The 16515-nt window shown below is 43.1% G+C and overlaps 1 protein-coding gene across 1 annotated transcript in view; it reads right to left on the reverse strand.

The window, feature by feature from the left end:
- Window positions 1–9598: 9598 nt before the first annotated feature.
- Window positions 9599–16515, reverse strand: part of SLC6A8 (solute carrier family 6 member 8) — a 130656-nt gene continuing 123739 nt past the window's right edge. Inside the window, exons 12-13 of the mRNA XM_040322877.1 lie at window positions 12553–12723; window positions 9599–10574 (exon numbers count right to left, since the gene is read on the reverse strand). Coding sequence (XP_040178811.1) covers window positions 10437–10574; window positions 12553–12723 — 309 coding nt within the window. The 3' untranslated portion in view covers window positions 9599–10436. The remainder of the gene's footprint in view (window positions 10575–12552; window positions 12724–16515) is intronic.

Raw genomic sequence — 16515 nt, forward strand, 5'->3', positions numbered from 1 at the left:
CACAACATCATGCTTTTCCATGGTGCAGATGGACCTGCCAAGGGCTTAGATGTGAAAGTAGGCGGCTGAGAACCTTCATAAGGATGTGGGGGGGCTGAGGATACTCATGTGAACGGGGTAGATGAGGACTCTGATTTAAAAAAGGGGAGCTGAGAGTTCTGAAATGAAGGGGGTGCTGTGGACACGAAAGAGTGGGACACTGAGGACTCTGAAATAGAAGGTAGGGGGGCTGAGAAATCTCATGTGAGAGGGAGGGAAGACAGAGGACTTTGGTGTGAATAGGGGGCTTCTGATGTGATGGAAGTGGCCTTAAGATTTGGCATTCTTTTAAAGCAGGTGTGCCCAACCAGCGACCCGGGGGCCACATGTGGCCCGTGGAGCCCTCTGATGTGGCCCTCGGCCTCCTGCTTTGGGATAGCAGGTTCGCAAGCCCAGACCGCAGGTTGCCGACCCGTGTGAAAGCAGCCTTAGGCCCATTTCACATGATCGGTTTAACCCACACAGACCCTCCATTCATCTCTATGTAGAGGCAGATGTAAACAGACTTGTGTCCATTTACACCCACCTACCTCCAATCCAATACAAAAAAAAAACAGAAGGGGATCTGTCCTCTTCCATCTGGTTGTATTGGATGGGAGGGCCCACAGAGTAGAGTGGGCTGTGTCCGTGTCCGCTCTGCATATACAGAGCAGACACAGATTCTGTCTTTTGTCCGCTCCACTTATTGTGGCCCGCGACCAGTTACCAAGTCGCTCATGTGGCCCTCGGTCTTCAAAAGGTTGGGCATCCCTGTTTTAAAGTATGCCAAGACTTAAAAAGGTTGAGAAACACTGATCTAGAGGGCACAGTAGACCTGGATAGATAGTCTTGGGCCATCAGAGACAAAGCAAGGAAAAACCAATTTGTGGGAGTGGAGATTGGTAACTAAATGCGGGTAATGTCCAAGATATGAATGTTGGGTGTGGGAGAGATTTCTTCATGTCTAATAATTATCCAATGTCTACAGCTAGTTAAATGTATTTAGTACCATAATGTATATAAATTTGGAACTCAATTTAAGGATGTATTTAAAAAGTGCATCATTCTAAGGGACCAGTGTCGATTTTGTACACGCCAGAACTGCTTATCTCCCCATGCAAGTCAACGGGAACACAAGCAGTTTGATGCCAATAAGGCCCCGTACACACGACCGTATCTGTCCGCTGATACTTGTCCGCGGACCAGTTTCAGCAGACAAGTTCGGTCGTGTGTACGGCCTATCGGACCGTTTTCCGGCGGACATTTGTCCAGCCGACAAAAATTTCTTAGCATGCTAAGAAACCTGTCCGCTGGAAACCTGTCAGTCGGACATGTTCGGTCGTCTGTACAGACTCACCGGACATGTCCGATCGGCCGCCATCCCTCGCATGCGTCAAAGTGATTAGACGCATGCGTGGAAGTATTTACCTTCCAGGGCCGCGTAATCGTCGCGGCGATGGCGCGGCCACGTCACCATTGTGTACGCGCAGATTTCTGTTTGATGGTGAGTACACACATCAAACAGAAATCGGCCAGACGACTGTCCGCTGAAAACGGTCCGGCGGACAGTCCGTCCGTGTGTACAAGGCCTTAAAGGGAGGTCAGATTCAAATTCTGAATGACCTCAAAAGGGTCTCGTACTCATCTTAAATACAAGTTGATCTGCTATCGACGCTGGCCCTAATACTAACATACTTATAAGGCAAAAAAATCAGGGTGCAAAGTACAGTAATAAAGATGAGGTGAAATAATTTTTCAGAACCGCTACAGTGAAATGTGATTTGACCCCACCCTGTTTATTACTGCCAACAAATTCCACTAAAATTTGAACCGTATCCTGAACTAATACCATAAAAAAAGGTGCATCCAAAAATTTGGCTTCTGGGAGGATGAAAGTGCATTTCCCAAGCTACAACCATCTAGTAATGCTCTCCAGGAACTATGCTAACGTCAGGAAATGTGCTCAATGTAACTTGAGTTCTCTGTATCCATCAACACACAGTTCCATAGGGGTAGGTGTAAGTATGCATGAGTGGTTTGGAGGGAGGCAGTAGGAGGGTAATTTCTGTAGCATATCTTGTATAACCGTCTGTGCTTCCTTTATAAGTAATCACATTTAAACTTCCAAGGCAGGATTGAATGTGACTAATGGCTGTGAGAAACTGTCTGGCTAAGTTTTTCCATATGCAGAAGTCAGTATGGAAGTCTGTACATTCCAGAATCACAAACAGATAAGTTCCAGAATCAATCACTGTATGTTCCAGAATCACAAACAGATAAGTTCCAGAATCAATCACTGTATGTTCCAGAATCACAAACAGATCATTTCCAGGATCAATCACTGTATATTCCAGAATCACAAACAGATAAGTTCCATAATCACGATATTATCCACATAGTGGACTGGGATGGACACGTGCAATACAGCTATGCATGGATGGAAAATTAAAAAGACTTTGCTTGTATGTTTGGTTAGGCCTGCCAACACTTATGTACATTATCCTAGATAATCTCTACACTAAAACTATTAGTAAAATATGTTATCCAAAATACTTTGATCAGTCTGAGGCTGAATGTCTCTTTGCTTTACCAAAACAATTTGGCCCCTTTGCATACAATATTCATGACCAGTTTTTGTTCTTAAACAAAAATACTTTGTTTTCCACCAATACTGATTAACACAGAATTTTACATGCGCAAATGTCCTGCTTTTCACATAGCCACCGGGTTGCAAAATGACAGCTGTGGTAGCCATCTTGATTTATACCAATCGTTGTACAACCTCTAATATAAATGGAGGAAATCCATCTGGGATTAAGGGAAATAATACAAGGTGTGCATGAAAAGGGATGTATTAAAAGAGCATTACATTACCTACACAACACCATAAAGGTGTACTTAACCCATTTTCCGAAAACAGCATTACATAGTAATGTATTACCAAAAGGATGCACTGTAGTTTACATAATCCATAAAAATCATTTAAAAACCAAGCAATTCACGATACTGACAAGTGTGCAGCAAGACAGAGCCTCACTGATGTCTGTATCATGAGTTTCTTGTGACATCCAATGGCTTAGTCTTGTAAATTCACAGTCTCGTCTGACAAACTTCATGAATGCTGGTGAATTAAAACATTATTCAAGAATTTTAGGTCAGAAATGTCCATGGATTTGGATCAGGACAGGTACAAGGCAAAACAATAAAACATTTACAAAAAAATAAGTCTGCAAACACTCATATTTAACACACAAAAAAAATAAATATATACAGAAGCCATTAGCAATAGCAAGGCGCATGAAGAAGGCATGAAACCAGTGTCAAGGAAAAGACCACCAATATATACAATATATACTGTATCTGTCTGGTAGGACACAGTAACCAGACTCTAATCATCTTCCATTCTATTCTACCATTGAAGAAGTTGGAATCTGGTTGGCTGATGTGGACAAATCGGACAGTTTTTGTACACAAGGCCCGAACCTAGAAGGGTTATGTTTTATTTCTACCACCATGGGACAACCCAACCAACTGGCGATCCTGTAGCACTTCTTGATCCACGTTCCCCTGGTTTCCATAGGCAAATGTGCTTGCCTATGTACTCAGCCCCTGTCTGCGGAGGTAAAGCTAAAAATAAGGCTAAAATAATACACAATCCTGATTTACTTTTGATTATTCATAAACCAGATTGGACGTTGAATAAGGTCATTATCAAGTTAATCAATAAAGAAGATATTTACTTAAGTGATCAATAAAAAAAAGATTACTAACTTGACATTCTCTCAAACAATTATTACCTAGACAAAGCAAACATAAACTCTATAGACTGCACATTCCTTCTAAGTATTTATTATCTTACGTGTCCTGACTCTACAATATTCATAATTATATCCCGTTTGCCCTGAAATGTGCTGACAGATGCATCAAGGACATTTTAAGGGCTAGTCCACCTACAGCTGAAATTTTGGTTTTTAGAACTCTCGCTGGCTTATTATTTGTGGTAAGAACTGTGCAGCTAAGTTTCTAGACCTTTTCCTCCTGTGATTCAGTGGTCTACACTAGCCATTCTCAACCAAGGCTCCATAGAAACCTAGGGTTCCTCCAGAGGATGCTAAGGGTTCCTTGAGCTGTGAAAAATGTACATCCCATACAATGGTGCATGCTTCCAAGTCCGACACCACTTGGCAGAGCCAGCGGCATTACACCAATGATCTTTTTAGCTGGTTGTATGGATGCATTCTGACCACCACGGTAAGGGGGGCATTTTTCTCACTGACCAGCAATGTAAGGGGCATTTTTCATAAAGACTCCCCCGATGGACTGATCTTGGCAAAGGTTCCCTAAGACCTGACCACCACTGTACTACAAATGTAAGGTGCATTTGCCAATGACTTCCCTGGTGAAGTAATTTTAGGAGAGTTTCCCTAAGACCTGATCCACACTGTAAGGGGGGTATTCTTACTGACTAATAATGTAAGGGGCGCTTTCATAATAAATCCCCTAATGGATTATTCTTTGCAGAGGTTCCTTAAGACCCGACCACCACTGTAAGTGTGGGGCTTCTCACTGATTACAAATGTAAGGGGCATTTCCCAATGACTTCCCCAATGGAGTAGAAGCAGAGGAGAGGTTCACCCAGCCCGGTCTCGACTGTATGTTGGTATTCTTCTCACTGATTACAAATGTAAGGGGCATTTCCCAATGACTTCCCCGATGGAGTAGAGGCAGAGGAGAGGTTCCCTAGACCTGATCTCCACTGTAGGTTGGTATTATTCTCACTGACCACCTAGGTAAGGGTAATTTTCCCAATGACTCCGCTGATAGAATAATCTTAGCAAATGTTCCTTAGGACCGGATCACCAGTGTTAAGGGGGGGGGCATTCTTTTCACTGACCACTTAGGTAAGGGGCATATTCCAAATGATTTCCTAATGGACTAATCTTAACAGAGGTTCCCTAAAATCTGCAAACTATTTCAAGGGTTCCTCTGGGGTAAAAAGGTTGAGAAAAGCTGCTCTCTACAGAAGGAATACCTAAAAAGCATTCACCATGCTGCTTCCTCTAAGACATGGGTCTTCAAACTACGGCCCTCCAGTTGTTCAGGAACTACAATTCCCATCATGCCCAGTCATGTCTGTGAATGTCAGAGTTTTACAATGCCTCATGGGATGTGTAGTTCCGCAACAGCTGTAGGGCCGTAGCTTGAGGATCCCTGCTCTAAGACACGGGTGCTCAACCTGTGGCCCTCCAGCTGTTGTGGAACTACAAGTCCCATGAGGCATTGCAAGGCTGACAAGTACAAGCATGACTCTGGGAGGCAGAGGCATGATGGGACGTGTAGTTTCCCAACAGCTGTAGGGCCACAAGAGAACATTCCTGATGTAATTCCCCCCCCCCCCCCCAAAAAAAAAGAAGGAAGTTGTCATTCAAGTCTGTCTGGGGCAGCATAATATCTCCATACAGCCCTGCTAACATGTAAGTAGCAAAAATATTCTACTGATCAACTCAACCAATTCTTCAGCTTGACAATTATTGACCAATGCCTAATTCCATACCTTCCCTTCTTTTAAAAAATCAGGACCATTCCACAAGCATAAATTTTGTGAGAACCAATATACAAAAAATTTAGATTGGGTATTTGTGTCCAGGGCTGGACTGGGATGAAAAGCTGCCATGGTATACAGCCCATATTTACATACGTGAGTGACCTTTGATCACTCACCGGGCAGCTTTTTTTAGTGTTTACCTACCATAACTGATTAAGTTACACATTGAGGGCCAACAATAGACTAATGCCTCGTACACACAACTGGATTTTCCGAGAAAAAAGTCTGACTGGCTTTTTTTCTAGGAAAGTCCGGCCGTGTGTAGCCTCCATCTGACTTTTTTTTTCCGGAAGTCCGATGGACCTTAGATAGAGAACCTGTTCTCTTTCTTAACGTCGGACTCATGGCGGACTTTTGCACGGTCAAAAGTACGACCGTGTGTACAAGGCATAAGAAGTCACTTTGTACTGACAGGGCTCCCTAGATTGTAGGATATTATAGAGGATAGGAAAAAGTGACACAGTTATGACCACATACTGGTGTACTTGTACCGATGAAGGGAGGTTTTGTTTTGGCGGTGTTTTGGGTTGCCTCTTGGTTCTAACCCTTATGTTTGAAGACTAAGCTTGTGTTGCCAGACCTTTTCCTCCTGACGTTACATGTTATTTTTGATGATGATTTTTATTTTATTTTTTAAGTAGTAAAATTTGTAAGCAATAAAAATTGGTGCTCCCCAATGCTGCCATCTCCTGTTCGAAGAGTGCTTCTTTTGGACTGGGGAGTGCTCACCTAGTTTTTGGGTTTACGTAGGGAAGGGTTACAACCACTTTATCATTACCGTTATTATTAACCGTTATTGGTTAACCGTTATTGGTTATTATCTTTACCATTTTACCATTGTCACTAGAACAGGAATACAGGGTAAATCCTCCAATTGAGACTCACAAGTCCAGTGACAAAGGTAGGGACTTTATCTTGCCGTTGTCTTTGCAGGACAGGTATTCTAAAGGGACAGCAAACCACAAAAAACAGACAAGGTTTTAATGATATTCTGCCGAAAAGTTTGAGGTATACATACATTGTAAGTCCTGCTTGGGTCCTACTAGTAGCATGTATATACCAAGACAAGCTGGCCCTTGGGGCAAATACCCAAGGTGCCAGTAAATCAGTCCATACCACGTTTGCTAATGATAGCTAGAGAAATTTACTAAATTAAAGCAAAAATCTGATGAAGTGAAATGTCTTCAGGCTTTTTTTTTTTTACCCTATCACCAAATTAAAAAAAGTTGCAGGTAAAAGCACAGGAAAATCAAGTATTTCCTGCATGTTTCCTTTCCATAAACAATTTGTTATTCTCTTGCAAAGTACCTTTGAATTTTGATTACACCAAGAACTGTCTACTCTCTAGCACCGCCCCCTCTTTTCTTGCATGTCATTGCCCTTCCTCTTCTAGGAGTGTCTAATTACTGTCTATGCTGGCCCAGCTCCTGTTTCCCTCCCCTCTTTACATAACCTTTTGGGGGAGGAGTGAAAGGGTATACCATAGAGCAGCCATTCTTAACTATGGTTCCTTCAGAGGTTGCCTGGGGTTCCTTGAGCTATGGTTGATTGACCTTCTTATTAAAAGGTACCTGCATTGTTCTGGGGCCAACACCACTTGGTGAAACCAGTTGCATTGCACAAATAATCGATTTAGCTGTCTGTAAGTGGGCCATTCTGACCTCCAGCCTTTCTCAACCATGGTTTCATGAAACCCTAGGGGTCCTTCAGAGGTTGCTAGGGGTTCCTCGAGTGGTGGCTGATTATCCTTCTATTTAATGATGCCTGCCTAGTTCTGGGGCCAACACCATTTGGTGTAGCCAGTTGCATGACAACAATAATCTGTTTAGCTGTCTGGTGGCAGGGGAATTCCTCCCACTGGCGAAACAACATAAGGTGCATTTTCTCCACTGACATAAAAAAGAACTGGTTTTAACTGGGGTTCCCCAAAACCTGAAACTTATTTCATCTGAAGTAAAAAGATTGAGAAGGCTGCTGCCACCCAATTGAGTGAGAGTCTACTGGGCCTGCTGACATCACATCCAAGATGGCGGTACCCACCAGCAGTCTCTGGGCTTTTGGATGTCTACACACGGGAGGCTTGTATAGGAAAATAACATGCATAAAATTCGTTAAAGGCACATATACCCTTACGGGAAGATTGTTTTTAAAATGGGCAGGGTCTCTTTAAACCTGAGCTTACTTCACAGTTACCAACTATTCTTCCATGATCTGCCTAAAAACACATGTTCATTACATTTTTTACATTAATAGAGAATAATAACAAGCATCACATTAAACCCCAGATATCCCTTCATTTTCACAAAGTCACAAAATATAGCATTTTCGCCTTCTTTGTCCTAATAAAAACTATCTATATACATTTATTTCCCTCGAAAACAAAAAAATAAAAATTACCTTCTTTTTTTTGCGGCACAGAAATATTTATAACAAAATAGGAAATCTGTATTATTTAAAAGCTCATGAGCGCAGTATTGTTGCTGCTAGGGATGCTGGGATGGGAAGCACAAAAGAGTTGTATCACATTATTAAATCAGATGAAGAGAATGGATCAGAATTTGGGAGAATTCTGGTAGTTTGCTTATAATTTTCACAAAAAGTAATATTATGTCCTATAAGTAATACTGTAGGCATTTTTTGTTCCGGATATTTCTAGTAAGCACCCACGATGCATCACACCAAAGGCATGCCGTTTTCTTTAGGGTTATGGTTGTCAGCTAAATGGATTTGGATGAATGAATCTTCGGAGACATCTGTTTCTTGCATGGGCATATCGGCAGAGATAATGTCAATATATATATATATATATAAATGGGATGTATTAAGTTTGCAATCTATGTTCCCTTTTAGAACCACATGGTCTTGAAGGCACCTTTTGGGCCCAGTTTCCTTTAACACTCTCTGACAGAAAGACGTGTGAAATACATGCAAGCAGCAGAACGGATGGATACGCAAAGAATTTTGCATTGGTTGATGCATAGATTGGTGGGCCTTATTTATCAAAATGTCTGAATGAAGAAGTGAAATGGGCGCCAACCCATAAGAACTAAAAGTATACAAATGTGAACCAACCCATAAAGTGGGTTTAGAGTGCCCTTGGTTATTCACAACTTAAAAACATCAATGTGTTTCGGGGATAAACACTCCCTTCATCATGGCTTAGAAGAATGGAATAAGGACTTGAATGGACTCCACAGAAACCAGATCTAGACTTAATCTGGTGCAAACCCTCTTTTCGGATTGAAATTTTAACAATTAGAACAATGTAACCAGTTCTTGTAGACATTTCATTAAATAAGGTGTGCAGTTTCTAGAGGCACAAAATGGCTGCTTGCCACAGCAGTGCCCATAGCAACAGATCTCCCTTCTCACAAGGGACAAATTCTAAAATCGAGCAGCAATTTAAAATTATACATGGCTGTTAATACTGGTGGTTCCCATTGGGGGTCACCTGTAGATACATCATACATGTACATATACATTATACTAATAGAAAAAAAAAAAAAAGTGCAAATTCAGCTTTTGCCGGTGATGAATCTCAGTTTACCAAATGTGCCAAGTAAAAAGGCATGACAATGTCACCCTGCTGTACATGAAGAACAGAGCTACGCTACGAGACCTTCACACATATAGGGGGGTTAATTCCATCATAGCTAAAGCCATCACCCCAATCCTCCAAGATACAACTGTTGTTTACACTGGCAAGCCCAGCACTGATGTGCATTCTCTGGGTGCCTGGCTTGCCATTTGTTTTCAGGGATATTTTGGGATATCTCTTCCTGGAAGTAAAGAAAGACGAGGATTGAGTTTGATATCTGAAAAGTATTTGGCAAGCCCCCCTATATGGCAGGTCTGCATAGTGATATGTGTTCTCCAAATCCCATTTGGCATTAATATTCCCTTACAGCTACGTACATCCCCTTCATTAAAGCCTTCCAAAGCCATCGTAAGCGACTAAACAAAGTTTTTTTGGCATTGGTTTGGTGAAATTCTCTTTAGAGCATAGTAGCGCATTAACTTTCCTAAAGAACTAATCACTATTTATACATCCAATACGAGCCACTTGTGGTTCTACCACCATCAACAAGTCTGATCTCTATTGATGGACACTCTATAAATCAAATATAAAGCCACTCGTGGTTCTACTACCATCTACAAGACTAATCTCTATTGATGGGCACTATATGAATCCTATAAAAAGCCACTCATGGTTCTACTACCATCAACAAGACTAATCTCCATTGATGGACACTCTAGAAATCAAATATAAAGCCACTCATGGTTCTACTACCATCTACAAGACTAATCTCTATTAATGGGCACTCTATGCATCATATACATAAAGCCACTCATGGTTCTACTAGCGTCTACAAGACTGGTCTCTATTGATGGACACTCTACGAATCATATAAAAAGCCTAGCTATTTCGATGACCTGATGCAAGATCAAAATGAAAGAGGATTTCACCAACCTGCCCACTTAACATTCTTCCAAATGGAAGAAAATTTGGCAGAACATTACATTGCTATTCCATTGACTTGGTTTGGTTCCCCATGTTGGGGTTAGGATAACCAAGATAATTTTGTTCTTTAGATTCACATTTTGGCTGGAGCTCCTCCTCTGTTTCCTGGAGGAATCCATCATAAGCAGATGAAGCTACGTGTTATATAAATGTCTATTCTTGGCTTCAATAGGTAGGGGAGATGTATGCATGGGGAAATTAGTGTCAGTTCTTGTCAGTCCGGATCAATGAGAAGATGAAAGGTGAGACAGGTGTAGGACTTCACATTGTCATGGCTGGTGAAGATTGGCTTCACATGACGCTCTCAAAGATTATCACTTTGTTGTCCGAAACAGGGCTCAAGCTGGTCAGGCTTTTGATGTCTTGATCAGGTACCATGTACTCTAAATGGTGAGCTCCCCAGACGGGCTCGGTCAATCGCTGCCAGCGCTGAAAGACAAAATAAGCAAGCTCAGGAAGGAAACTTGACCAAAAAAAATAAATGTGATGACCTCCTTGTGGAAATGCTAGTATGCTCTCATGATTAAACCACTGACTTGCAGAAAAACATGCAACCACTGAACTCAGAATAAAGACTGACCTGCACGCTTATTCCAGGTCAGTGACTTTGAAAATGTTAAACCCAAACATAACAGCTAGGCACTGAGCAAGCTCAGAAGGTGGTCAGATAATACAGTCTCCATGTTTTTTTCTCATTCCAGGCTGCTTTCACATTGGGGATAGAGCCGCGGTGACGGTATAGCCGCGCTATTTGTAGTGCGGCTATACCGTCGTATTTACCGCGATATTCGGGCGCTAGGGGTGAGGTTTTAACCCCCGCTAGCGGCCGAAAAAGGGTTAATACCGCCCGCAACCGCGGTTTCCCATTGATTTCAATAGGAAGGCGCGGTATAGGAGCGGTGAACACACCGCTCCTATACCGCAGTAAAGATGCAGCTAGCAGGACTTTTGGAGCGCTCCTGCTAGCGCACCGCTTCAGTGTGAAATCCTTCGGGCTTTCACATTGAACACTACAGGGCAGGTTTTTTTCATGCGGTATAGCAGCGCTATTTTTAGCGCTGTACCGCATGAAAAACGCCTCAATGTGAAAGGGGCCTTAAAGTCCAGTTGAGCTTTTCATTTAAATGAGCCAAATAAATTCTAGGTCCCCTAAAAACAAAGGGTGTGCAAAGTCTTATGCCGCATACACACACTCGGAAATGTTCGATGGGAACTTTTGGTCGGAAATTCCAACCGTGTGTAGGCTCCATCGGACATTTTCTGTCGGATAGCTCGGAGAGCTGGTTCTCAAATTTTCCGATAACAAAATTCCTTCTTGTAAATTCCGATCTTGTGTAGACAATTCCGACGCACACAATTCCATGCATGCGCTAAATCAAGTACGAGACGGAAGCACTTGGTCTGGTAAAACTAGCGTTCGTAATGGAGATAGCACATTCGTCACACTGTAACAGACTGAAAAGCACGAGGCTGAAAAGCGCAAATCGTCTCTCACCAAACTTCTACTAACACGCCTGGTATTGAACTTCCCTTTAATAGTGCCGTTGTACGTCACTGTGTTCTTGGCGATCGGAAATTCCGACAATATTTGTGAAACCGTGTGTATGCAAGACAAGTTTGAGCCAACATCCGTCGGAAAAAAATCCACGGTTTTGTTGTGGGAATGTCCGATCGCCTGTATTACAGTCTTTAGAAAGCAGCCACAGCTGTTGAGTGTAAAAGCCTTTTGCCTAGTACACACGACCGGGATTCCTGATGGGAAAAGGTCCGTCAGAAATCCTGAGAAGAAAACCGAGAACCTGCTCTCTACTTTTCCCCCTTTACAGATGAGCAGCTTTCCCATTGGGAGCTTTTCCTCGGGAATCCCGACGGTGTTTATGCTCCATCAGAGTTTTTCCCCACAGGAAAACTGCCAACTCACGGCCAGGTTTTCTGACAGCAAAAAGTCAGTCGGGAATCCCGATGGAAAAAAGGGAGCTTGTTCTCTTTTTTTTTTGTCTGGCGGGTTTGGCAGTTTTCTCGTCGGAAAAACTGCGAGGGAGCATACACACGGCTGGGATTCCCGGCCAAAAGCTCTCCTTGCAGTTTTCCCGTCGTGTGTATGGGGCATTTCTCCTGGTACTGCAAATAAAGGATCCTAGCACTGGCTGTGGAAGCAGTGGGCTCTCTGCAGAAGTTTGACACCCCCCTATTGAGTTAGACCTATAGGTCTACAGTCAGAAAGGTTCAGATGCCCCTTGCTGATTGGAGAGCTCTTGCTCAGAATCAGGAAGCAGCTTGTTGGACCTCCACTGATAGCAGAGTAACTTTTGTTCTATGTATGATCTACATTTAATAAAATTTGAATAATAGTGTCATTGTTTTCTACCCGATTAGTTTGATTAGGTACAAAGATCAGGTCACTTACTTCTTTCAGCGTCCCCTTGGCACGTGTGATTTTATAGATGAAGGTTAGAGGGACACAAAGCATGGAAGACAAAGCAAAGCACCAGCCGATGGCTTCACCCCACCATGGGTATGTGTAGGTCTTATTGTATGTCAAAGGCTTGTAGTTCACTAGGTTGAAGATAAATATCGCCTGTGTGGTAGAATATAGGTCAATGGTTACAAAAAGATCTGAATCTGTTTTCTAGAGCAGCTTGGTGTGATTCTCAAGATCATGCACAGTGACCTCTAAGAAAGTTTTTTACGTCTCTAACATGCAAGCAAAACCCCAGGGGTATGTTAATTCTTTCAGGTACCCTCTTTTCCATGTTATACTCACCTCTCCGCAACTATCCCTGGTCTTCTTGTTATACTCATCTCTCCACCATCCCTGGTCTTCTTGTTATACTCATCTCTCCACCATCCCTGGTCTTCTTGTTATACTCACCTCTCCGCCATCCTAGCTCTTGTTATACTCATCTCTCCACCATCCCTGGTCTTCTTGTTATACTCATATATCCACCACCATCCCTGGTCTTCTTGTTATACTCATCTCTCCACCATCCCTGGTCTTCTTGTTATACTCATATATCCACCACCATCCCTGGTCTTCTTGTTATACTCATCTCTCCACCATCCCTGGTCTTCTTGTTATACTCATATCTCCACCACTATCCCTGGTCTTCTTGTTATACTCATCTCTCCACCATCCCTGGTCTTCTTGTTATACTCACCTCTCCACCATCCCTGGTCTTCTTGTTAAACTCATCTCTCCACCATCCTAGCTCTTGTTATACTCACCTCTCCACCATCCCTGGTCTTCTTGTTATACTCACCTCTCCACCATCCCTGGTCTTCTTGTTATACTCACCTCTCCACCATCCTAGCTCTTGTTTTACTCATCTCTCCACCATCCCTGGTCTTCTTGTTATACTCATATCTCCACCACCATCCCTGGTCTTCTTGTTATACTCATCTCTCCACCATCCCTGGTCTTCTTGTTATACTCATATATCCACCACCATCCCTGGTCTTCTTGTTATACTCATCTCTCCACCATCCCTGGTCTTCTTGTTATACTCATATCTCCACCACTATCCCTGGTCTTCTTGTTATACTCATCTCTCCACCATCCCTGGTCTTCTTGTTATACTCACCTCTCCACCATCCCTGGTCTTCTTGTTATACTCATCTCTCCACCATCCTAGCTCTTGTTATACTCACCTCTCCACCATCCCTGGTCTTCTTGTTATACTCACCTCTCCACCATCCCTGGTCTTCTTGTTATACTCACCTCTCCACCATCCTAGCTCTTGTTTTATTCATCTCTCCACCATCCCTGGTCTTCTTGTTATACTCATATCTCCACCACCATCCCTGGTCTTCTTGTTATACTCATATCTCCACCACCATCCCTGGTCTTTTTGTTTTACTCCTCTCTCCACCACCATCCCTGGTCTTCTTGTTCTACTCATATCTCCACCACCATCCCTGGTCTTCTTGTTGTACTCATCTCTCCAACATCCTAGCTCTTGTTATACTCACCTCTCCACCATCCCTACCTCACTTGTTATATTTACCTCTCTACCATCCATTGTCTTCTATGTCAATAAATTTTGTTAAACTTATCCCAATGTTAGCTCGATTCTGAGTATACCTACTTTACTAAGTACCGCTATAGTCCTCCCTGCGCACCTTTACTGTCGGTGTTTCAGGGTCTACGGGGGTTCCCTGAACCCTTCACTTATTCGTCTTCTTGTTATAGTCACCTCTCCACCATCCTTACTCTATTATACTCACCTCTCCACCACACCTCATCTTCTTGTTATACTCAACTCAACATTATTCTTCCTCTTCTGGTTTTGCTCCCTTCTCCACCATCTCTCCCCTCCTGTTAAATTGGCCTCTCCACTATTCTTCTTCTTCTTCTTGTTATACTCACCTCTCCACCATCCTTCACCTCCTAGTTTTACCTTCCTCTCCACTGTCCCTCCTCTTCTTGGTATCTTGTTATACTCAACTCTCCACCAGCCTTCCTCTTCTTGTTATACTCACCTCTCCGCCATCTTTCCCCTCCTAGTTTTACACACCTCTCCACTATCTCTCCTCTTCTTGATATCTTGTTATACTCCACTCTGCAACAAGCTCCCTCTTCTTGTTATACTCACCTGTCCACCATCCCTCCCATTACTAAATAGAGGTTTTGGTGAGGACCAATTGGAACACCAGATGTATCCAGACCTGCTGTGTCCTATCCTTAGAATTCATCAAATTTACATCTCTTTTTTTTTTTCATTCATGGTATGTACAGTTTAACAAAATGTAACATGTTTGTAAATGACTTTCGGGAGAACCAGAAAATCAGAATTAGGCATTTATAACAATCTATCCACTTATAGGCTGTTATAAGAATGGCTTGGCTTGGCTTTTAGAGATAGGAGTGTGCATACCTCCCAACATTTTGAGATAGAATTGAGGGACACCTACTATCAAACCTATGTAGGCATAGGACACGCCCCCTGCCACACCCCCTTAAAGGAGAATTAACTAAAAAAAGGTTAATTAAATCCACAAGGGCTTTTTTTTTTTTAAAACTACTATTCCTTTATATTGGCTTTTAAAATTTACAAATGCATCAATTTAGAATTTGGATGAAAGGTTTAGCACTGGGAAACTTTTTTTTAAAGATAAAGAATGCATTTTATATACAACTATATGGATCAGACCAAAATTAGGGACAAATGAGGGGGGACAGAGGGACATTTCTCTAAATCAGGGACAGTCCCTCAAAATCAGGGATAGTTGGGAGCTAATAAATGGACGAGAACTGGACAGCCGCACTCCAAAATCACTTAAAAAAGTTGTCTTTTTATTTTTCAACTGCACAAACAGTCACTGCAAACCAACAAGATACTTACTGACTGTAAGTGCGAAACGCGTCGGCCATACTGTATCTTGTTGGTTTGCAGTGACTGTTTGTGCAGTTGAAAAATAAAAAGACAACTTTTTTAAGTGATTTTGGAGTGCGGCTGTCCAGTTCTCGTCCATTTATTTGCTATCATTAGCATTGCCAGCACCTTGGTGGTTCAACAACCCTTGATTGCTCACGGGGCTCACCTGGAGCGGTGAGATATCTGTCTGATAGTTGGGAGCTATGGGAGTGTGTGCTGTTCTTCACTTGTATTCTCTCCCTTTTCCAGAGTGACATGTCTTATTAGTGTCAGGCCCCCCCATGTAGGCCTGTTTCCTGCCTGAGCTCAGAGATGATAACCAACAATGTCTAGGTTGCTGTAGGGTAAAAATGTTGTTTAACAAAGTCTCTAGCCTTCTTTCATATATTCCTGACGGCACCCTTGTATTATTTCAGTTTTAACTCTGTTGTCAGTGCCATGAGAAGATAGGACACCCTTACAGCCTGGCACATCTACCCTGACAGGGATAGAATACAAGTATTTACCGTATTTATCGGCGTATAACGCACACTTTTTTCCCCTTAAATCAGGGGAAAATCGTGGGTGCGCATTATACGCCGATCCTCGCTGTCTCAGAGCGCCACCGACAAAGACCGAGCCGAGTGTACTGGGCACTCGGCTAGGCTCGGCCACGCTCGGCTCCGCCCGCAGCCACGCGAGAGGAGACGAAAGAAGCCCGAGAGGAGCCGAACACACCGGAAATCCGGCTCTGCACAGCTCGACCGAGGCGCTAAACACACAACGCTGCAACCCCCGGCAGACGGACGCCGGACAGGGCCTGCCGATGGACGCGACGCCGGGCAAGACAGCAGACGGACACCGACAAGGCTGGACGAACCCCACGCAAGGCCGCAGACGGACACCAGACAAGGTCACCGATGGATGCTTGGCAAGACAGCAGACGGACACCAACAAGGCTGGACGGACCCCGCACAAGGCCGCAGACGGATGCCGGACAAGGCCGCCGATGGACG

Source organism: Rana temporaria, chromosome 9, assembly GCF_905171775.1.
Source record: "Rana temporaria chromosome 9, aRanTem1.1, whole genome shotgun sequence".
In the NCBI taxonomy this organism is placed as follows: Eukaryota; Metazoa; Chordata; class Amphibia; order Anura; family Ranidae; genus Rana; species Rana temporaria.